The following is a 23205-nucleotide window of genomic DNA, read 5'->3' on the forward strand; positions in this document are numbered from 1 at the left end:
CCAGACCTGTCCCACCCCCCGCACAGCTCTGGGGGTGTTGACGGGGGAGGAAGGGGGAACAGGAGTGAGCAGCTGGCAGCTGCTTTGCCTGACCAGAGCTGGAGGCAGGTATAGGGTGGAATGGAGCCCCTCACCTCGCAGGCCCCCTCCAGCTACCCTGGCTGGGGTATTGTGGGGAGCTAGGCCAGGTCCAAGAGGCAAGGGGGCTCCCATTTTATGCCCCCCCCCCCCCACTTCAGCTCCGGCCAGGTAAAGCACTCCAAACCTGTTTGCTTTAATTTAGCCAGGCATAAAGAATTTCCCAGCACTTGACCACTGTATAGATCAGGGGTGGACAATTATCTTGGCTGGAGGGCCGCTTAATGAGTTTTGGTGAGCTGTTGAGGGCCACAAGTGTAGTTTTGCCCCTCAACAGGTGCCCCGCCCCCTGTTGTCATGAGACCAGAAAAAAACAAATCATATGCTAAAAAAATCAAACATCTAGTAGAACCTATTTTAGTTTTATTTAAAAAAATATTTTTGTCCTGATTTAGGTGTCTTTTTATCATGTGTATAGAGGCAGCTGCATCACAGCTCAAAATAGTCTTATGTTGTATATTGTGTGTGGGGTGTGAGTGGCTGTGGGATTTGTGGAGGTAGGTTTGTGAAGGGGTGCAGGGGGCTGTGGATGTGTGTGGGTTTTGTGGGGAGTTTGTGGGAGGGTCTGTGGGGAGGTAGGGGTGTGGGAGTGTGTGTGGAGGTCTGTGGAGGACGTGTGTGCGTGGGGGTGGGCTTTTTAGGGATTTTGTGGGGGGGTCTGTGGCAGGGTGTGGGTAAGTGTGGAGTTTGTGGGGGGATGAAGGGGTGTGGGGGCTGTGGGTGTGGGGTGTGTTGGGGGTGTGTGGGCTGGTTGTGGGAGTGTGTGGGGTTTGTGGGGCAGTGTGGGTGTATATGGGTTTTTGGTGGGTGTGGGGGCTTGTGGGGCAGGGTGTGAAGTTTGTGGGAGGTCTGTGGGGAGAGTGTGTGTGTCTGGGTGAGTATGGGGGGAGTGTGTGGGATTTGTGGGGGATAGGTGTGTGAGGGAGATGTGGGATTTGTATGAATGTGGGGTTTGTGGGGGTAGGCATTGGGGGTATGGGGGCCCCTGCCACATGCCCCGCCCAAGACACATAGCCCCAGCAATACTGCCAACAGCAACAGCAGGCAGTGGGCCCCTGGGGTGCTCATGGTCTGCAGCAGGAACAGCCCCCCCGGTCACATGTGGGTCCAGTTGAGTGCCAAGGGCTGCACATGGTGGCACAGAGCTGGCCCTGCCTGGCCCGCTGGCATTCACCTTTAAGCTGGAGCAGGCTGGCTCTGTGCTGCCATGTGGGGCTTGTTGCACTGCATGTGGGAGCCACATGCTAGTGGGCCAGGTCGGGCTGGCTCTGTGCTTCCTGCATGGGGCTTCCTGCACTCTAACAAGAAGCTGAACATGGTGGCATGGAGCCTGCTTGACCCAATGCCCAGCCTGAGTTGATTGTGCAACTTACCACAGCTCCCTGTCCTCTTGCCACTGGGCTGGGTGGGCTCCATGCCACCACATGGGGCTCTGGCACTGCAGTCAGGAGTGCACGCCACTGGGCCAGAGTGGGATGGCTCCATGCCTCCACATGTGGCACCCTGCTAGAGTGCTGGAAGCCCCACATGGAGGCACAGAGCCAGCCTGGCCCAGCCTGATGGCATGTGGCTCCTACCTGTAGTGCCAGGCAACACATGTGGTGGCACAGAGTCAGTCTGGTATGATTTGAAGGCTTGCGCCAGCGGGCCGGGCTGGCTCCGTGCCACCATGTATAGTCCCCAGAACTCAGCCAGAGCCATGCACCACTGCAGGGGGAGCCTCTGCCTGCCGCAGGCCACGAACGCCTCGAGGGTCTTCTTCCTGCTGCTGCTGCTGCTGCCGCCACCGCAGTTCCCCAAGACAATCATGGTTCCTGCACCAAAGAGCTTTATCCAGGAAAGCTCAGGAGCACAGTTAGTAACCATGGCCTTCATTTCAGGGCTTCATGAAATCTTCTACATATGAGGCCAGATCAGTGGTTTTCAACCTTTTTTTTTTATTAGCAGGCCCCTAAAAAATTTTGAATGGAGCTGCAGACCCCTTTGAATTGTAAGTGTGGGTATCCGTATACTTTTGATTGATCATAGTCATCTTTCACAGACCCCTTAGACCTAGTCTGCAAACCCCCAGGGGTCCACAGACCACAGGTTGAAAATCACTGGGCCAGACCATTAAGGTAAGAAAAAATTGAAATCTTGATTTAATATTCCATGGGTGTGATGCATTTGAAGTAGTCTGTGTTATTGAGATGTGCTTCAGTATCCTCTACTATAAGGCATTTCCCAAAGGAAGATGGCTTCGTTCCAAGTTGTATTAAAGTGCTGCAGTCCTAACAAAGGTCTGAAATCAGACAACCATCCACCTGGTCAAGCTGTTATACAGAAGAAGTCAAGACACAGGGACTCTATTACCATTTTCATCACCAGCTCAAGGCTCGTCAGAGTTTGACTTGGAGTTGCTACCATTAGTTAGTGCCCGTGCCCAGAGGCAAAATGAGCTAATTCAGAGCCCGGGGCAAGGGAGTACCAACCACTATAGGTGGCAGGGGTTGAGGGGAAGGAAGTCTGGGCTCTCTGTGTGCCAAAGACAGCTGCTACTGCTGCTATAGCAGCATCAACTCAAGTGGCAGCAGCCCCTTGCTACAGGCTCCCTGGGCCCTCTTCACTCCCCACTAATCATGCAACTGCCCACTCTTACACACCCTAGAAAACCCACTACCTTGAACTCTATACAGGACAGCCTTAGCCCAGTTCGGTATGACTACACTCACATAAAAAGATAAGCGAGCAGGCAACGGTTTACAGCTCCAGGGCCTTTGTTATCATCTATGTGCTTATTTAACAGCTGGATGGATGAGGATGGTTGTAGTTATGTCTCTCAAGTCTAAATCAGGAATAGGTTTCATTTGTAAAAAGCCAGGAGTTTGATACAGGGGGCGTAAATCAAACTGAAGGTCATAGGACCCAACCCCCCTGTGGTTCATTCTGCTCCCGTGTAAGACGTGAATGATAATATTCATCTACTTTTCACAAGCAATGGGCTTGACACAAGGTCCACTGATCACCCGTGAGCTTTTGATCTTCCGTGCTCTTTTGGAGGCTTAATCACTTAAAACTCTAAAAGATTCTCAGATGCGAGGCATTTATTCACAGAAGTGGAAAGTATTATTATAGTAACTAGAGATGGTTGGAAAATATTCACTAAGAAAAACTTTGACAAAAACCATAGTGTTTTTGAACTCCCTTCATTCCAGGTTTCAAATAAGCTCCAGTGATAACTTTTCTGGTGCCTTCTTGCATTTTTTAAATAGTTTTTAAAGCCTGCTTTGGGAAGGATTCTGTGGTGCCTTATAAATCCTCCAGAGGCTAGGAAAGGATTGTTGTAGGCTCCCTGTCTTTCACTCCATGAACATTTTCTTTAATTCAGTCCCTGTCATTTCAATCCATTCAGTGCTGGATGCACAGTTCACCTGCTGTTCACGAAGATAAAAACTAAGTGAATGCGAGAGCAAAAATGCCCATTGCTGAATGGACTTTTGTACCATCTACCCATCAGCAATGAGGCAGTTCCTTTGCTTCATCGCTGCAGCAAGTGACAAGGAGTGGTCCCATGCCTTTTCATGGGTTTTCTAGTCCAACAATTTTTTTTCAATAAAAACGTTCCTTGAGACCACGATGTCCTCCCCATTCCATTCCTATATACTTTAGAAATGGACAACTGGCTTTAAAATAGATTAAAAATGAGGCATTCAAAATAGTTTCTCAAGTTCCATAGAAGTCAGTGGAAGCTGTAGGTACTCTGTACTTCAAATATGCGTGCATAAACGCGCATGTGCACACACACACACACCCCCCCAGCAGGGATCCGGGTTTTCCACTTCCCATGGAAAAACGGAATAAACCGCGAATTTTACCTTTTATCGGAGGCAAACGTGGATTTCTCACTTTGTTGGAGAAACCCGTGGATTTTGCAGTTTTCTGATGAGCTTCCTGCAGGTGGGCAGAGTTCCAGCCTGCAAGGGGCTGGGAGGCGGAGGAGGGCGGTGAGGCACAGGGCACCATGTGCATGTAGATGCACATGGGCTAGGGCAACCAGGACAGCAGCTCCTGTAGGTGGGGAGAAGGGGTGGAAATTGTGGCCCCCATAGGAAGGGAGGGAGGGAGTTGGGCAGGGCTGGAGCTGCTACTTGGGGCCTGGGGCTGCAATGCACGGTTGCCGAACCCCAGCAGGGAGTGAGACAGGGTCGTGGGCGGCTTGTCCAGGGGGCAAGAGGGGCAGGGCTGGCTCCCCACTGCTGTACACACTCCTGGGGCGGCAGGGAGGACCCATACCCCCCAGATCTGTGCATGGGGTAGGGCCTGCGTACTGCCTACTTCAGGCTCGTGCTCCCCACCCTGCAGCCTTCCCCTGGGGCCTCCGCAGCCCAGCATGTGTGACCCAGCACTGCAGGGAATAGCAGAGCCACGCAGGCAGCTGCCTGCTGCTGTGAAGTCCATGCTGCCCACATCCCCTGCATGCAATCTCACACTGTTGCCCTCACGGCAGCCACACAGGCAGGGGACACTTCACCAGGGCAGTGTGGAGCTCGCAGCAGCAGGCAGCTTCCTGCATGGCTCCACTGTTCGCTGCAGTGCCGGGTCACACACCAGGCTGTGGAGGCGCCAGGGGAGGGCAGCAGGGCAGGAGCTTGGAGTGAGCAGCCCTTGCCCTGCACAGAGATGTGAGGGCATGGGTCCCCCCTGCGCCCTGGGAGTGTGTGCTGTGGCAGGGAGCAGCTCCCCCCACAACCCCCCGAGCCCACAGCAGGCAGGGGGGCTGGGCCCTGCTCCACTGCAGGAGCTGCTGCCTCCTGCCAGGGGTGGGGGCTGCAAACCCAGGTCCCTGGCCCCAATGCCCTGGCAGCTGGGGGCCCCTGATGGCAAGGCTGGGAGAGCAGGAGCTGTGGGTAGGGGGTGAGGGGCAACAGCAGAGCCATGGAGGCTGTTAGGGGGCCTTTCATTCTAGTAACAGATTTTGGAGTTTATCAGAGAATTTTTATTTATTTATTTATTTTAAATCAGGGAAAACTAGGATCTCTGCACATCATTTTATTTACCTCTGCCCCCCCCACCATTTGAAAGTCCTGGTTAGTTTCTCTGCGCTAACGAGTTTATAATCCAAACCTCTGAGCTTGCAATACACTTTCCTCGTATGAAAAGTGATGTCATTCAACTCAGTAGGAACGTTCACTTGTGTACAGTCTGATGCACCACACATTTTTGATGACGACTGTGAAAATGGGATGTAGGGAACAACAACAACCCTGAACATTGCATATTTTCAGCCTTAAATTCTTGATCCTGTGGAGAACGAAGCATTGAGACTATACAGCATTTTGCAGGATCAGGCTCTGAGTAATTGTGCATGGATCTGATCTGTACATCTCCAATAACAAATGCTTTACTGGAAATCTTGATCTATCCCAAACAATGGGAACATCAAAAGCATCACTTCAACCCAGATTTGGGGCATTAACACCAGGATTAAGGACCGAAAATGCAACCTGATAAAACAAACATGTGCAGCTTTAGACAGATGTTTCACTGTACTACTTAACCCCAGGGTGAAACCATTTTGGGGCTTGATACAAACAAATTAGTAATTGGGGAAGCCTGCCTTTGGATTCAGCATTTGAAATTTAAAAAACAGTTCTCCAGTGTCACCAGCAGAAATGCATCTGTAAATCTAGACAGCCCTACACAGAAGGGCTCTATATTGTTTGCATTTCCTTTTTTTCTGCAAATCCTGCACAGGTCATTTTTAAATTATATTCTATAGGGAGGCTAGTTTCCTAGCAACAAACAAGAGCATAATTTTGGCCACATGTTTGCCAATATACTGGACTTTCAGGAATCAAAAACTATTTAACTGATTGAGAAGTTCCTGCTATTTTAATAATATCAGAAGCAAAATTTATTAATGTACAATAAAAACATATAACTTGGTGTAAGGACTCTAGAGCATCATGTCTCAGTTGTTTTAAAGCCCAAAACATATGTCTATGGGAGTTTGAGAAAGATTTAAAATATAAACTAGATTTACAGCTGAAAAGACCTAGCATGGCAGACAATTTTCCTGTTAAGCTCTCTCCTTAGGGTCATCTGTTTTGTTTAGTGCATTTTTTCATTCCGACCACATTTGAAGAACGGCAGCGATACCAACACCACTTCCGCTCCGGTCTGGTCCGTGTGATGCTACAAGGTATTTTTACCACAACATATGCATCAAGTAAAAGGGGACTCAGAAGCACCATCAGCCTTTCAGCTTAATGGCTTAAGCCTAGACAAGAAAGTCTGCGTGCATTCAACCCAGACAGACATAAAAGTCAAAGCTTAAATTATCTTTCCAATTTATTTCCTAGAGGTCATATAAACAACCAAGAGAAATCAGCATGCTTGAATGTCTGTTTTAGGATTTTGACTGATTCCAAAACAGTTTCTCAGCATTCAGTTCCCAGCCTTCAACAAAGCAGCTTCTAGACCCAGCCTGGCTTTCCACGGCTTGTGCAAAAGATGAGCTGACAGTCATGGGCTAGGGACAGAAATGACACATAAATCAGTATAAGTGATCAGAAACTGGCTCAGATCTGTAACACAACAAAAAAAAATCAGTGCATGCAAACTGCTTTCAAAATGGCTGAAACTGGTTTAAGATAGGTCTGATACTATAGCCATCCAGGTTTAACTGATTTAGGTTAAATCAGTTTATTGAACTTCTGTTCCAGACCCCCTCCAGATTCCAGTCAACTAACAGTCCCCCAGCATCCCAGAATGCTTTGTACCTCACCTGCAAACCTCACCTCTCAGTGTGGGTGGGCTAGCCTTGGCTCAAGCCATCTGCTCCAGCCAAGCAGGGAGCTCCATGGCTTCTGGCCTGGGCCACTGCAGGCATGTGGCTGCATTCCAGAATCAAAAGAAAACGTCTGTTCACTTGCTTATTGGTTCAGTCTATGCAGCTTAGACTAACCTACGAAGATTGAATCGATTCAGCCTTGGGCTTGTTGACTGTCTGTACTTAGCCTTGGAGAACAGATTTCCTATAGAACAGGTTCAGACCTCTCAAGAGTCGGCACAAGTTTACCTGACAAGGGGTGTCAGCCAAGGCCTGAAGGATTCATGCATAGGGTCATGCAGTCTCTTACCCGTCTGCAAGAGATGACAGGAATGATTTTTGGTGATATGTAAACCTGTCCACCAGCCACTACCCCTAGATCACTAACCAGCTTCACGTGTCACAAACAGCTACTAGGTGTCAAGCAACATTTGGTCACTACTAACCTGAGAGGATTCAGGCCATCACTGTGGTGGCAAAATGTGAAGTTCTTTGCCCCACTAAGATTGGTTGCTAAATTTGTCATCGACTTCCAATGGGTCAGGATTTCACCCAAACCCTTCATTTTCCGATTACTAATTTCCCTCTCCTGCTCCACATTTCTGTTTTGAGACCAACTCAGCAAAGAAATGATAATATCCAAAATGCAGTTGCTTGTGACAGTAGACCTATATGATCATTGATGAGCTACACCAATCTAGGCAGCCAGCATATCAGAAAACATAAGAGACATGGCCAAAATTGTCAAACTTGGGTTACTGACATCTGTTTTTAAATCACTGTTAAGGCACCCAAATGAAAATGTCCTGGTCTTCCAGGTGAGGTGAGGTGGAATATCTGCAACTTCCATAGACTACCACCGGGCATCGGACTGGGCCGAGATTTCCTGCATAAAGAGGTCCAGTCCCCTGATCTTGCAGGTAACAACGGCATGTCAGACAAAAGAACTGAAGCCATTAGTGCTCAAAGATAGGCACTGAATATGCTGCAAGCCTAGCATGGGCAAAACTGCATGATACTGCACTGTCCATCTGGCTGAGAATCACTGCACTAAGGTAGTAAGACCAACTCTGTCTCTGTGGCCATTCAGGTTTTTTGTCCACTACACACAAGGATGGCTGCCGTGGTCCTGATGCTGGATGTCAGCCTCTGTCCCACAGGAACAGGGTTGAAATGAACCGTTTCCATATTAAATCAACAGCTCATCATTAGAGAATTTAATGGTTCCCTTCCCTCCCCTCATGCTGCAAGAATTCATAGTAATTATTCACATGTGGTACTGTCACTTTAAAAGGTGACAGTGGGTTCCATCCTCGGCTCTGTCACTAACTTCCAAGGTGACTTTGAGCAAGTGTTTGTGCCTCAGCCACCGCCCACCCCCCGGTAAAACAGGGATAATCCTCTTATTCTGGCTATAGACTCTCCAAGGAACAATGCATATCTAAAGCTCCTTGCATGATTGCCATCATCAGGCACTAAACCAGGGACCTCCAGCACCTAAAAGAAGGAGAGACTACCACCTGAGCTGAAGAGTCCTCTGTACAGCCAGCACTAGGGGTGAACCAATAAAGATTTTGGGGGCCAATACTGACAGCCGATTTTTAAGGAGGCATATTAGTCTATACCGATCTGATTTCCGATACAGCGTGGAGAGCTGCGTGCAGCTGGTAAGTCCATTGTGATGGAAGGGGAGGGAGAAGGGTGGGCAGGGACGTGAGGGGGGCAGATCAATGCCTCTCCTGTGGGAGGCACTGGGGCAGGCACTGCCCAGCTGGGGCAGGGCGCAGGATGTAGCTGTGGCTTGGAGGGGTGAAGGGGGGCCGGCTCCTGCCACTGCACGCACCCCGGGAGGGCACAGGAGGGATGCCCCCAGATCTGTGCAGGAAGGGGGTGGGCTAGGTGCAGCTGCAGGCTGGAGCTGGGACTGTGCCGGGGTCTTCTTGGTGGGGGCTGGGCTTGCGGCAGGCAGATATGGAGGGGGCTGCAGCCACCCCAAATTTCACCATAGCCCCACGCCCAGCGCTGCCGCCATGTGCCTGGCACAGCCCTGGCTCTTCCCGGCGCGTGGGGGGAGGCGGGGATTGAGCCGGGAAGAGCCGGGGCTGTGCTTGGCACATGGCAGTGGTGCTGGAAGCAGGGCTACAGAAAATTTGGGGTGGCTGAAGCCCCCTCCATAGCCCCCGCTGAGAAGAGCCTGGAGCAGCCCTGGCTCTAGCCCACAGCTGCAGCCCGCATGCCCCACCCCACCCCACACAGATATGGGGGCACACGCCTTCCAATGCCCTCCCAGGGTACATGCAGCAGCAGGAACTGCCCCCGCCGTGTCCCCGGGATGAGCTGCGGCTGCCTCTGGCCCCTCCCTCCCTCATCACAGGGGGCATTGATCTGCCCTGTCCCCATGCCCCTTCCACCACAAGTCTTACTAGCTGCATGCAGCTCTCCACATTGCAGGGCTGTGCTCCTCCTCCTCGCAGCCTGAGTACTGCACTGTGGCTGTGCACATGCACAGGCATTTATCAGCCGAATTACTGGCCACATTGGACCAATTTCCAATACAGCCAATTTTCTTTATATTGGTACTGATCCAATATCAGACCGATGTATCAGTGCACCTCGAGCTAGCACTGCAATACCCATGTTCCCTGCTAAATGGGCCAAGGGGGCAGGTAACACACACACAAACTGCTGGATCATCCCAGAACACCAATCACACAACACATCATTTTGGAGTCACTCAGTGTAAATCCAGGTTTTTTTCACACCAAAAAGGCAGATTTGTCACTTGGTAACAAACCCTGGATTGTTTGATACCAGATGAAACACTGAAGTTTCCAAAGCAACTGAGGCAGCAGACTTGGCTCTCAGGAGCAAACTCAGAGTCAGCAGGGATTTTGAAATTTCTGAAAGGCTGGAAGAAAACCCCCCTGCACTTGGTCACATATGCCATGTCCAGATGAGTGCAGACGTTTGGTTTCCTGGGAACAAGTAGCAGCAGCACACCTTGTGCTGCTGCTACTTGTGTCTAGGGAATGCCTGTGCCACACGCGCTCTGGCATGCAGTGGGTTACTCTGGGTGGGGTAGCAAGTACCCTGCTGTGCTGGGTAACCTGGGGTCTTGCGGGCAGGGTAAGCTGAAGCTGTGGTGTTCCTGCAGCTGGGAACCTGGGCAGCAGCTGCAGCATGGCTCCAGCTGGCCAGGCTCCAGTTTTGGGTGGCATATGCTGCCACCCCACTTCTTTTCTTCATGGGTTTTTTTCATCCCAGGATCTCCCGGGATCAAAAAAACCCGCCCCCCTCTGCACTGCAAGGTAGCGCACAGGGAACACTTGAACCTGTGGTGTGTCTGCTGCACCAAATACTGCACAGCCGTGCTCATCTGAACGCTGCCATAGGGATTTTTAAAGACATGGCCCTGCACTGGGAACACTGCAGGCCAGGACTGAAGTGCTACAACACAGCCAGAGAAAGAAGATTTTGATGCACCTGCCTATCAGCTGATCAGCTGCTGTCGGCCCCTGACTTTTCACTAGCTCTAAAAACAGGGGGAAGATAAAACTAAAATAAAAAACTATTTGTTTTAAACACTGGAAAAATATACTGAGCTCTGTGGAACCATCCTGTAATCCAAACCCAATAATTCACAGATTTCCTGCTCTATGAATCTTGACGGCTTCAGCTCCATTCACGTTCCTTCCTTGTGCCCATAATGACATCATGCAAGAATAGAGAAAATGGAAATTCACTGCCCTTTAAAACCAGAGCCCTTCAAGGGGCCAAGGATCCAAACAAACTGTATTGAATTAATGACACTGTAGCAGCAGGGCTACTGCCTTTATGGGCTTTACACAAACATTACTTAGCAGTCCAGTGGGGATAGGAATGCTGGAAAACACAGTTATTGAGAGGCCTTCATTTCAAACAGGGCAGTACCAGATTAAACCCATCTCTCATGGGGGAAAGAAATAAAAAAGGCCTTAAGGGAGTTTAAAAACTGATAAGTCTATAATTTGCTGAGAGGTTTTTAGTTCATACTTCTTGCTTTTAATGTTCAGAACAATTTTCTCTCTCCTTTAATGGACTGCATAATCCTATTTATCTTAAAGTTCTCAGGGGATACTCGAAACCGTTCAAGAAAGACATTTCAGGAGAGCAGGTTGGGAGGATTACAAAAGACTATTGCATCAGCTGTTAGAGGAGGTTATGGTTCATTTAGCTTGGTCCCATTCAGGCATTCACTCTGCTGAGCTCCAGGTTCATGGAATCCAGAACAAAGGTGTAGATAGTACAGAGGACATACCCGAGCTTCAGGTTATCAGAAGTTTAATGAGAGCTGGGCTGCGCCAGACATCTCCCTGTAATGAAACCAACTTTAGCATTTTTCCCCTGAGTGGTTCTCAAGAAACAACAGAAAATTGTTTCCTTACAAGCCCACCTCCCCAAGGAACACTTCATTTCCCTTGCTTTGTAAAGCTCTGTGATAATGTATGTTTTCCATTTTTAACAGTAACATCTGTCCTCAGGAGAACGTTTTCTCCCTTCCTGTTGTTTTTATGTTCAAATACATATGAACCAAATGTACTCGTTCAACTGGTACATTATAACGTGCACAGATAACCATAATAAAGGTTGAGTCCCATTACTCAGCAATTCGGGCCCTACTTATCCCACTTGCTCAGATGTTTTAAACTGAGATTTTTATAGGCCTGGTCTCAGTATGTGCCTGGTACAACACCCTATAAGAGACTATAGAAAGTGTCCTTCTCAGAGATGTCCCATATAGGAGCGAGACAATGCCACATCTATGCTTTTCCTGCCATTTGTGTCATTTAACCAAGCAGAACAAGAATGCCAGTTGTGCCCTAACCACTGGGTACAGAAAATTAAGGTGGCTCTTTCCACTTTGTTTCTTCCAAACTTCTGCAGGTGAGAGATATCTTGGCCTGTAAGAATGTGTTAGACTGAATAGTTTCTATATGGTGTTGACCTGCTGATTGTCTATATAGAAAATAAAAAGGAGACTGGATAACTCATTCATCTCTTATAAAACTCAGCATATTCTTCATCACTTTCAGTTATGGCTGTGTAAATTCATTCTACTGAAACCATGGAGGATAATGTTTGTTCTCAGACTGGTCCTGGTGCAAAGACATCCACCTGCTAAAATGTGACTTCTCACAAACTGAGTTACTGTCTGTATTGCAGTTGCTCCCATAATCACGTACTTATCAACAAATGAAGCCACGACCCTGGCTCTAAAGCATTATAGCCTAAACAGAGTGAGCTGAAGGATAAAAGAACAGGATACAATCCCATCTGACCAGAGTGGAGACTGTGCAGGCTCATGGAAGTAGATTTAAATTACACTAAACATGTGCCGTTTGACCATGTCCATAAAGTCATGGTCTAGAAACACGTCGCCAAAAGAAGCAGATCAGCTGTACTGGATATAGCCTAGTATAGCTGATCCGCTTCACTGGGCAAAACACATGTCACTTGCTGTCCTGACTGTTCATCCTGCAAGACAAACAGGCCCACAAGAGGAAATGGGGAAAGCTGGGACAATCCAGTGTGGTAACGTGGTCCTTGGGTTGGGGCCACCAATCAGCTGATTGGCAGTCTTAGCCCTGAGACCACACTTGAGCAAGTTTGATGGTCTAGGACTTGAGCCGCCAATTAGCAAGTTCAACACTCCAATGTGGTCTCAGTGCTGGGGCCACCAATCAACTGATCAATTGTTCTGGTGGCACAAAGGTGACAAAAGGTGATGTCTGTTTCTACCCATAGAAATGAAGGATAGAAGAGCCCTCAAAGGCCACATAATCCAACACCTTGCTTAAGGTAGGATCATCCACATCTAAACCATCCCAGCAAGAGTTGGTCTAACCCATCCTTAAAAAGCAGATAAATAAGCATCAAGGATTACTGACTGACACACGGGGAATTGCTTTCCTAGGCAGCAATATCAGATGGCCAAATCACTCTTCATGGGGGGAATGTTTAGGCTTCCAATGGATCCACCTTGAGAATATATAAATCACAGCAGAATTTTTTCCCTTTTCATCTTTTCTGGGTACAGCAGTGCTCCAGTCTCCCAAAACTGAACCCAAAGCAGAAGGTAGTTTCAGCCACTTCTTTGATGGGAACTGCCAAAGCATGACACTGGATCCCCACCAAAATATGAAGTCTTACCAGTTCTTCGGAAACCAATGATAACAGATCTCTGAAGCCTTCTGGGGCTGGTGAATCAGTTCTCAACAGGGAATCTAAAAATGAAATTGAGGCACCAGAACAGAGCTTCTCTTTGGGGAGGAAGGGAAATATCCTGACCCTGTGACAGGGCAAGTAACCTACTTCATTTCTTAACCTCCTTAACTAGAGCATTACCAGGGTTCAGCCACAAAAGGATCTGAGGCATAGCTCTGAGGAAGGACTCACCTGACAGCCACTTCTGTTCCACTGCCTTACTGTTCTAAAGTAATGAAGTTTTTCCCCAAGATCTAATCTAGATCTACTCAGCTGCAACTTAAAACCATTATTTCACACCCTGCCCTCTACAGCAGGAGAGAACATATGTTCTCTCTCTCTCTTTTATGGCAGCCTTTCAGATATTTGAAGACTGCCTTGCTTGGCAAAGTGATGTATACACCCAAGTTGCATACACCAACTCCTGTCCAGTGAAGTAGGCCTTGTGAGACTCCTAGAAAATAATCTACATGACACCACTTTGCAAAACATTTGCCTCTTCAGATACTCGCAGAGGCTCAGAATGGGCAAAGAAGGACCAGGGTCTCCTATCCACATCACCAACAGTGTCTTGCAAAGTCTCTCCATTTAACTTTTACTTCTGCTTGCCACAGTTACTAGCCTATTTGCTTTCTATGAGTCGGATTGGAATTGAAGCCATTTCCAACCTGCATAAATCAGAGAAAACAAAGTTTATAGCTTTCACCCAGTATGGTGTGTGTGTGTGTGTGTGTGTGTGTGTGTGTGTGTGTGTGTGTGTGTGTGTGTGTGTGTGTGTGTGTGTGTGTGTGTGTGTGTGTGTGTGTTTTGGAATAAGTCTTGTGAAATACCATTACTTGGAAAAAAAAACCTTTATGGAAAGCACTAGATTGGGCCAAATTTTTTGCCTGAATGCTGAAATACTGCCCTGTTTTTAAGCAAAAACTGTGCTTAGGAAATCTGGTCACTTTACAAGTCTTTGTCTTCAGCTCAAATCAATACGATGCTTATTAGGTACTGAATATACTCAACTTTTTAACTGATTCAAAACTAATATGCTTTGCATACTCTAAGCTATTAGACCAACAACATTTTTCAATACTGACTGTATTTTGTTTGCATTATGTTGTCTATATACTATAAGCAGCAGCTGACAAAATGACTTCTAATTAAAGTTGTTCTCATTACAATATATCAAATGCATTTACTTTCAAGGGTTATCCCCCAACACACTGGGGATTTGGGGAAGCTATTTTTTATTTTAAAGTTCAGACAAGAATCAATTTTTTAAGACTTTACCAGCCTTCACACAAAGCTTGTGGCACCAGGCAACATCTCTCAACACCTGACAACACTGACACCTGCTTTGGCTATTATTTCTAAGTGTCACAAAGACAGGCAAACAAAACACACACAGGCACCAAATTTAAGGTTAAATGCACACACAGAGACAACCTTCTCCCATGTATATGTCTTTGAAGACCTCAACCTTGTATGCTTTGGTCAGACACAATTTTGTGGGTTCACTTGTAAAATTTTGGACAGAAGTGACTTGTTGAAAGAGAGAGGGAGTTAGAATTCGGGAGCTGTCTCAATCCTGGGTTCAAAGTTCAGCTGTAGGCCTCATCTTCCTCAAGTGAGTTTTACTCCAGCTTACCTCCATTACCTTCAATAGACTTACTTCCAATTCATACCAATACAAGTGAATGGATACACAAGGCCTCATCCAGTCTGTTGTAACTGAACATATATTTGAAGAAAGACCTTACACAGACTCATAGATTGTTAGGGGCTGGCAGGGACCTTGTAGACCATCGGGTTCAGTCCACCTGCACTAGGCAGGAAAAGACATCTGGGATCAAGTGATCCCAGTGAGGTGACTGTCAAGTCTCCTTTTGAAGATTTCCAAGGTAGGCAACTGCACCACCTCTGCAGGGAATTTATTCCACAGTCTAGACACCCCGTGAGGGAGTTTTTTCCTGGAATTGAGCCTGAAGCGGCCTTCCAGGAGTTTGTAGCCATTGCTCCTGGTCTTCCCCAGGGGTGCCCCAGCAAACAGCTGTTCAGCAAGTTCTTGATGTACTCCCCTGATGTAGCAGCAAGCCACTACCAAGTCCCCTCTCAGCCCTCTCCTTCTGTAGGCTGAAGAGGCCCAAGGCCCTCAGCCTCTCCTCGTATGGCTTGTCTTTCAAGTCCCTGATCACACAGGGGGCTCTTCTCTGGACCCTCTCAAGTTTTTCCATGTCCTTGTTGAAGTGCAGCACCCAGAACTGGATAAAGTACTCCAGCTGTGGTCTCACCAGTGCGGAGTACAGTGGGAGTATCACTTCCTTAGTTTTGCATGAGATGCAACAGTTAATGCATGCCAGCGTGTTGTTTGCCCTGCTGGCCACAGCATCTCACATGTCGGCTCATGTTCATGCGATGGTTGATCACTATCCCCAGGTCCCTTTTGGACATGGTGCAAGTCAAATTGTCGCCACCGATCCCATAGGTATGTTGGGGGTTGTTTACCCCCACATGGAACACCTTAACTTCTGAGTGTTGAACCTCATCTGGTTTCAGTCCACCCAGCTCTCCAGCCTATCCAGGTCCACCTGTATCTGCAGCCTATCTTCTGGCATGACCACGCTCCCCCATAACTTGGTGTCGTCTACAAACTTGGCCAGCAAGTTTTTCACCCCCAAATAATGAAAAGCACTGGTCCAAGCACGGACCCCTGAGGGACACAACTGGCCACTTCTTGCCAAGACAACACAGATCTGTTCATGAGAACTCTCTGGGTCCTACCAGGCAGCCAGTTTTCCACCCACTGAACTGTTGAGCAGTTAAACCCACAATCTTCCAGTTTTTCCATACAGATATCATGGGATACTAGATCAAAAGACTCTTGGAAGTCTAGGTATATAATGTTGACCTTTTCTCCCGTGTCCAGGTGGCAAGAGACCTGTTCACAGAAGGAGATGAGATTGGTAAGACAAGACCTAGCCACAAAGCCAGCATGGCTGTCATTCACAATCTTACCCTCAACGAGCGTATTGCACATAAATTCTTTAATGAGTTTTCCCAGGATTTTCCCTAGGATGGAGATTAGGCTGATTGGCCTATGGTTGCCCGGGGTCCTCCCACTTCCCCTTCTTGAAGACGGGCACAATGTTGGCCCTCTTCCAATCCTCAGGGACCTCTCCTGTGTGCCACGATTTCTGAAAGAGTTTTACCAGGGGTTCTGCGATGACCTCAGCCAGGTCCTTCAGCACTCTCGGGTGAAGTCCATCTGGTCCTGCTGACTTATAAATGTCTAGCTTTTCTAATTGGTTTTGCACCAGCTCAACATCCACAGTGGGAAGGCTATCATTCCCACGATGCCTCCTGTGATCTTTATCTTTCCCCTTGGTCTGGTGAAATACCAAAGCAAAGTGGGCATTCAGGAGTTGTTTTTTTCCTGAGAGTGTCCATTACCAGCTGTCCCGAGGTGTTAAGCAGGGGCCCCACTTCCATTAGTTTTCCTTCTACTCCCTACATACCTAAAGGACTTCTTATTGTTCTTGACTCCCTTGGCTAACTTAAACTCAGTCACTGCCTTAGCTTTCCTAATCATTTCCCTACCAGTGCAGGCCACCCCTTGAGGACTGTACCTGGCTTCCGCTGCGTGTATGCCTCTTGTTTTCTTTTTCAAGAGGACCATGATGTCCCTACTGAGCCAGGAGGGCTTGCCAGCCCTTCTGCTACCTTTCCTCTTCATGGGAACGGTTTTCTTTTGTGCTTCGAGGATTATATCCTTGAAGAACAACCACTCTTTGTGCACCCTATTTGTCTTCCGTCCCTGGTCCCACATCACTAATGCCCTGAACCTGTTGAAGTCAGCATTTTTGAAGTCCAGGACTTCAGTCCTGCTAGTTGATTTGTCAACCTTGCGGCACGCAGTGAACCTGATGAGCTCATGGTCGCTGTCGCCAAGGCTGCCCTCGATGTTCAAGCCACACACCAGACCATCCCCTTTGGCCAAGACCAAGTCTAAGAGAGCGGTACCTCTGCTTGGCCCTTGTACTTCCTGGGTCAGAAAGAGCTCCTCGATTACAGTTGAGATGCTGCTACATGACTGATCAGACCTAGCCGAATGTTCCTCCCAATCTATGTCCGGGTAATTGAAGTCGCCCATGACAACCAAGTCCCTTGCACACATGGCCTCTGTCAGTTCTCGAGAGAACTCAACATCCAGCTCCTCCCCTTGGTTCGGTGGCCTGTAGTAAATGCCCACAGTTTGATCTCTCTCACCTCGTCCCCCTCCCCAAAGCTTGACCCAGAGAGTTTCAAGCTGCTTATCTTTGGAGCCAATGTCAGCCTCCAGAGAGGTGTACTGCTCCCTCACATAGAGCTACCCCTCCACCTTTTCTCCTTGCTTGGTCCCTTCTGTGCAGGGTATAGCCCTCTACTGCTACACTCCAGTCATGCAAGGAGTCCCACCAGGTCTCCGTGATCTCTACCGGGTCATATTGCCCACTAGACAGCAGGAGGGCTAGCTCCTCCTGCTTCTTCCCCGTGCTCCTGGCATTGGTGTACAGGCAGCCGAGGCCCCCAACTGACACCCTTGATTTCCTGAGACACTGTGGGAGAACTGTTCCATTAACTGTTTTTGAAAACACTATCTTAGTGTCCTCCACGTGGGAGCTTTCCTGTGTGCCAGTCCCTAAGCATGCTCCACTTGGAGTTTCTCCATCCCCCAGCAAAGTCATGGATCAGTGGAAAAGTTAACTAAATAAAGCCATAGAGAAGTTAATGTTCAGTCTCTGACAGGTCTTCTCTTCCGCCGAACCAAGGGCACCATCTGTGATCACATTTTTTCTGACAGATGCATCTTCTGAAAAAGATTAAGTTACTAACATACGATATGTGGACCTTCAGATGATATACAGTACCCCATATGAAAGAACTGTAATTTGAAGGCCTGGCCTAAATTCAAACTAGTGACCCAGAAGTGTGAGATTTTTAGACCAGAAGAAGTTATTAGTTATCTAGTCAGACCTCCTGCATGACAGCCCACAGAATCCCAAGCAGTAATTTCTGAGGTAGCTAAAGTGACCAACATTTCGGGAGCAAAACCTTGGACTCTGACCAGACCACTTCAGAGACCTCCAGAGCTGGAAGGAGTTTACACCACTTCTGGTTCCAGTTATTATAGTCACCATAGTACAATGCTGTGGACAGGCTCAATAGAACAAATTGTTCCACCCATCTCCTAAACCAGAAACCTCATAGCCACATTCATACAGCACCCTGCCCAAGCCAATTACCCAAACTCTTAGCTAATTAGTATGGCCACATGCACACAGCACAGGGAGGCAGAGCTAATTAGCTGGCATGGTCACAATGTCCCATGAATTCTCCTGATTCAGAGAGTGACTTGTAGCTGCCTCACAACTGGGAAGCAGCATAGGTGCATGCCCAGTTTCAGTGCCAAGCAATTTCAGTGTCAGCATGCTGCCTAATGCTGATCTGGGACCAATTTTTCAAATTCAGGACCAGTCCCATTCATAGAGACCTTGGAGATGCAGGTCTGAAAACTGGGACTCCTGGAAAGCCCCAGGTATCTCCTCACTTTTAGAGTTAAGCCCCTGACTTTCATCTGAGGCACAGCAAGGCTTTTGGAAAGACATCCTGTCAAGCTTAATTTAAAAGTTTCTAAAGTGATCTCAGTCTAACACGACCCTAGATACATTTTTTCCAAAGATTTGCCTTCCTCACTTTAAACATCTGCACTTTATTTTTTTAAATTTGAGTTTATCTAGCCACAGTTTCCATCCATTGGGTGTCTCTGCAGCTTTCTCCTCCCTATGCAGGTACCTGCAAGCATTCACCCTTTAACCTTTATGCAAAGCTAGATACATTGAGCTTCTTTGTTCTCTTCCTACAAGGGATGTTGTCAGATACTGGACAATTCTCATACTTCCTTCCTGAACCCTTTCCAATGGTTTCACATCCTTTATCAAGTGCTGACACTAGAACTAAACTCTATCTTACTGTAGCATCCATAAAGCTGCATACATAGCAGATAATACCACCTCCCTACCCTTCCTCTGCTTGTGCAACTGAAGCGCATGAGAGCCATCTTGTCTATAGCACACACACAGCTCCTTATCCAATTGTCTATCCCAGGGGCAGACAAAATACGGCCCATAGGTTGCGTCTGGCCCACCAGGTGATTTCATCCAGCCCAGAGGTGGGTGCTTACCAATTCACTGCATCCAGCCCAGTCCCGGGCTGTCCCTGCTGTGCTTGCATGGGGTTGAGCCCCGCTCACTCCCATGGGGACAGCGCATACTGCACTCCCACCCTTGCCTGCGGGACGGCCGTGACCCTGGCCCCACAGGTAGGAAAGCGGTGGTGCCGGGAGGGGGAGTGGGAACAAGGGTGTGGGGAGAGCAGTGGCAGGGGGAAGTGGTGGTGGGCACAGGTGGGTACCCGCAAAAGGCAGCAGCAGGCAAGGCAGAGGAAGGGCAGAAGGGGCAGTGGGGGGGGGGGGGGGGGGGCAGGGGGCAGGGGGTGGTCAGCGGGCAGGAGTGCAGGACTTGCACCAGTGCCCCAGGGACAGGGCCAGCATGGCCCAGGGTGGGGTGGCAGGAGCATAGGGCACGGAGCCTGGGCTGGCAGCAGCACAGTGTCCATCTGGCTCCATCGTGCAGGACTCCCTGGTCTTGCATGCAGTTCCTGGGTTCTCTGCCAGAGCTGCACAGCTCTGCAGGGAGCCCCACGTGGCCAGTCACCCAGCCACATACAGTCCTGGGGCTCACTAGAACCGTGTGCAGGTGGGGGGCTCCACCTGCCGTGGGCCACGAGTGCCCTGAGGGTCCGCTGCCTGCTTCTCCCACTGGTAGCAGAGGCTATGTGCAATGGGGTGTGGGGCATGTTTGTGGGGAGGGGGGAGTCCCACACGCATACCCCACTATACATACCCCCCCACATCCCCCATGCACACTCCACACACCTGCACAGGCACCCTCCCCCTCCACACACCTTCCAACCGCCCCAACCCCATACCCCCCACAAAACCCCACACACATCCTCCCTCATACCCCACATACACACACACGCCCACAGCCTCTCACAAATCCTATGCTCACCCCCCACAGCCCTCCACAATACACAAGAATAAGACTTTATTTTGAGCTTTTATGCAATCACCTCTAGGCACATGACAAACGCACACAAATCAGGACAAAAATATTTTTGAACTAACATTAAAATATGTCATTATAAAGGTTTGATTATTAGTATATAATTTGGTGTTTTTCTGGTTCCAAGATGGCAAACCCCCTTGCCAAAAGGAGTACTTTTGGGGACAAAGGGAGGGACTTCCAGTGGCATAGAAGTCCCTCTGGGGTTAGGGGTGGGACTTCCAGTCCCAAGATGGCGACCAGGGGCCGGGGCACCTATCAAGGGGCAGGGCTACCCTTGCAGCCCTCAACAGCTCACCAAAACTCATTAAGTGAGTCAAAATTGCCCACCCCTGCTCTATCCATGTAATATCCCCAAATCCTTCAGTCACTGCTCTCCAGGATACGGTCTTCCATCTTTGCAGGGGATGCAGTCTTTGACATGAGAGCTTATACGTTTCCGGCTTAAAGAACATTGTGCAAATAAGGCCACTTCACAAAGTCATTCAGACTGGTTTGTATAACAGCCCAGCCCCCTTCAATTTCTGGTGTCTTCTGATATTTTGCCAGCAGAGTACTTCAGATCATTGCTAGAGATATTGAACCCATCCATACAAGTCTATAGAGCTAGACTAGAACATGGCATGGAAATCATGCGTCTGTTATATAGGGCAATATTCAACAAACTTTCAGTGGAATCAAGATCTTCTGAGACTGTCTGCATTTCACATGGGCCTTGCAGCAGATCCTGTCTGAAACATGTGGGTATAAATTAAAATCTGTGCTAACTCCATTGATGACCTCTTGGAAACTTCTGCCATCTAGATCATTATTGACATATTGAGAAATGAGTGTTAAATTCATCAATGATAAAACTCAGATGCCTATGTGGAATGAATTTGGGCCATTTAGCCTGTTAAAGATGCTAACAAAGGTCCATTTTATAGAAAACACCATCCCTGAGGATGTCACTGCTTTCCCATTCCAGGAATATTAATAAACAGCAGGCCCATGATTTAGGAATTTTCCATAGTTGTCATTGTCTCATACAATCTTCCATTGCTTCATCCTAATGACAGTCAGACAGGTAACAAATATTGCAGCAAGGAAATGAAAAGGATCAAAAAAAGAGCAAGAGTTGCACAAAAGCAGTTTTCTTTCAAAAAGCTCATAAATGGAAACTTACTTGTCATCTTTTTTGGCACCGGATTGGCAAATTGGGCTGGAAAGTGGTTCTGTATCTCATTACCGCCTGCACTATCAGTGCTTGGAAAGTCTGGAAAAATAAGCCCCACTCTGTTTAGACACAATTCTGTTTCACTGTACAGAGCATCTGGCTTTTTCTCCTTTTGTACTTCAACGCAGAGGATATTTTCAGGGAAAAAAATAAAATAAAATCTTGATTTCTGAATACTTCAACTGCTGCTTATTTTCCACCCAACACCTGTTTGTGACATCATGGGCATTTCCTCAACAACCAATTATATAGTTTCAGCAAGGTCTTGGTATTTAAACTGCCAATGCAAATCCATGTAATCACAGGTTCCTAATTTAAGATTTCTTTAAGTTAATTTAGCACAGTATGCTTTTAAACTAGTTCATTTAGTGCAGGTTAATTTGCATGTCTAGGAGAGCACTGCCGTCTGCACTGGTTCAGTCTGGATAGGCAGAGGGAACTTGCACTTGGTATCACTTCTGCATGCAGTTATTAGTCAAACAAACAAAAGATTATGGTTGATTTCAAGTGCGGAAGAAACCCTGGGAGCTTATGGAAAGCTGAAGAGAGGAAAATTTTGCTTCCACACGAGAGTCCGCAGAGGTAAAGAATGAAGGGCCGAGAGAACCATGATGCAATGTGTACGATAGTGCACCTGGAGCATTATTTTACTCACTTACTTCCATGAAAAGCACTGTATGGAGAAAGAAAAAAGCCTTTGTCCATTTGAGGGCTAAAGACTGCATGATCTCAAGGCTGTCAGGACAGGTAAAAAGTCTCTGGAGCATCAACATTGTTTCTCCTACTTTCTGGAGGTAGCCTGATCTAGTTCCATAGTTCTCAGCCTTCCTGATCCACCTCCCTGCACCATCACCTCGCAGCCTATCTCCAGCCTCTGCACCTCCCATCCACATGCACAACACCACAGACTACTGCTCTCATGGCCCAACACCTTCCCCCTGTACCTCTCCCCAGTAAAAACTGTTCTCAGCATTAGGCTGATCCATTGTGGCTAGCTCTAGTATTGGAAATGGTAAGGCTGCCTCTTCATGGCACTGTGCCTGGGTTGCAGCAGGGTCACCTAGCCTGCCTGCAGCCCTGCACTAAGACAGCTCTGATGCATCTCCTGGGGCCGGGGGGGGGGGGGAAAAAATCGGCTGGCCTGTAGCCCACAAATGAAGAATCGCTGCTCTAGTCGGTGGAGCTTTGAACTAAGGCTAAGTACAGGCAGTCAAAAAGCCTGAGGCTGAATTGATTCAGCCTTTGCAGGTTAGTCTAAACTGCTGAGATTAAACTGAGAAAGAACTGGACAGACATTCACTTTGGATTCAGGAAATGCAGCCATGTGCCTGCAGTGGCTCAGGCCAGAAGTCAGGGAGCGCTGGAGCACAGCTCTCAGGTATGTAGCTAGCATGAGCTGTGTGTTTGCTTCCTTTTCCTGCTGCCCCCAAGGTCTCTGGGATTTGCAGTCCAGGTACACAGGAGCAGGACTCTGCAGGGTTGTTCATCACTTCCTCTTCCTACTGCCAGGTGCCTCTAGGATTTGTAGCCCAGAGTTACAGCCAGCAGTAAGTTTTTAGCAGGGCAGGGCAGGGCAGCTCTGTACTCAGGGGAAAGGAAGTTTAACCCCCCTCCCTGGCCCCATCCCGGGGTTGCCGGGGGGGGGG

The 23205-nt window shown here is 48.2% G+C and overlaps 1 protein-coding gene across 3 annotated transcripts in view; it reads right to left on the reverse strand.

Moving 5' to 3' along the window:
- Positions 1-23205, reverse strand: part of MYLK (myosin light chain kinase) — a 389516-nt gene that overhangs the window by 273784 nt on the left and 92527 nt on the right. The window contains exon 2 of one of the 3 annotated variants that reach the window (XM_025212141.1): positions 21509-21598. The exons of the other annotated variants lie outside the window; for them this stretch is intronic. Coding sequence (XP_025067926.1) covers positions 21509-21515 — 7 coding nt within the window. The 5' untranslated portion in view covers positions 21516-21598. The remainder of the gene's footprint in view (positions 1-21508; positions 21599-23205) is intronic. 3 annotated transcript variants of the gene reach the window in all.

This window comes from Alligator sinensis, unplaced genomic scaffold (assembly GCF_000455745.1).
Source record: "Alligator sinensis unplaced genomic scaffold, ASM45574v1 scaffold1226_1, whole genome shotgun sequence".
NCBI lineage: Eukaryota > Metazoa > Chordata > Crocodylia > Alligatoridae > Alligator > Alligator sinensis.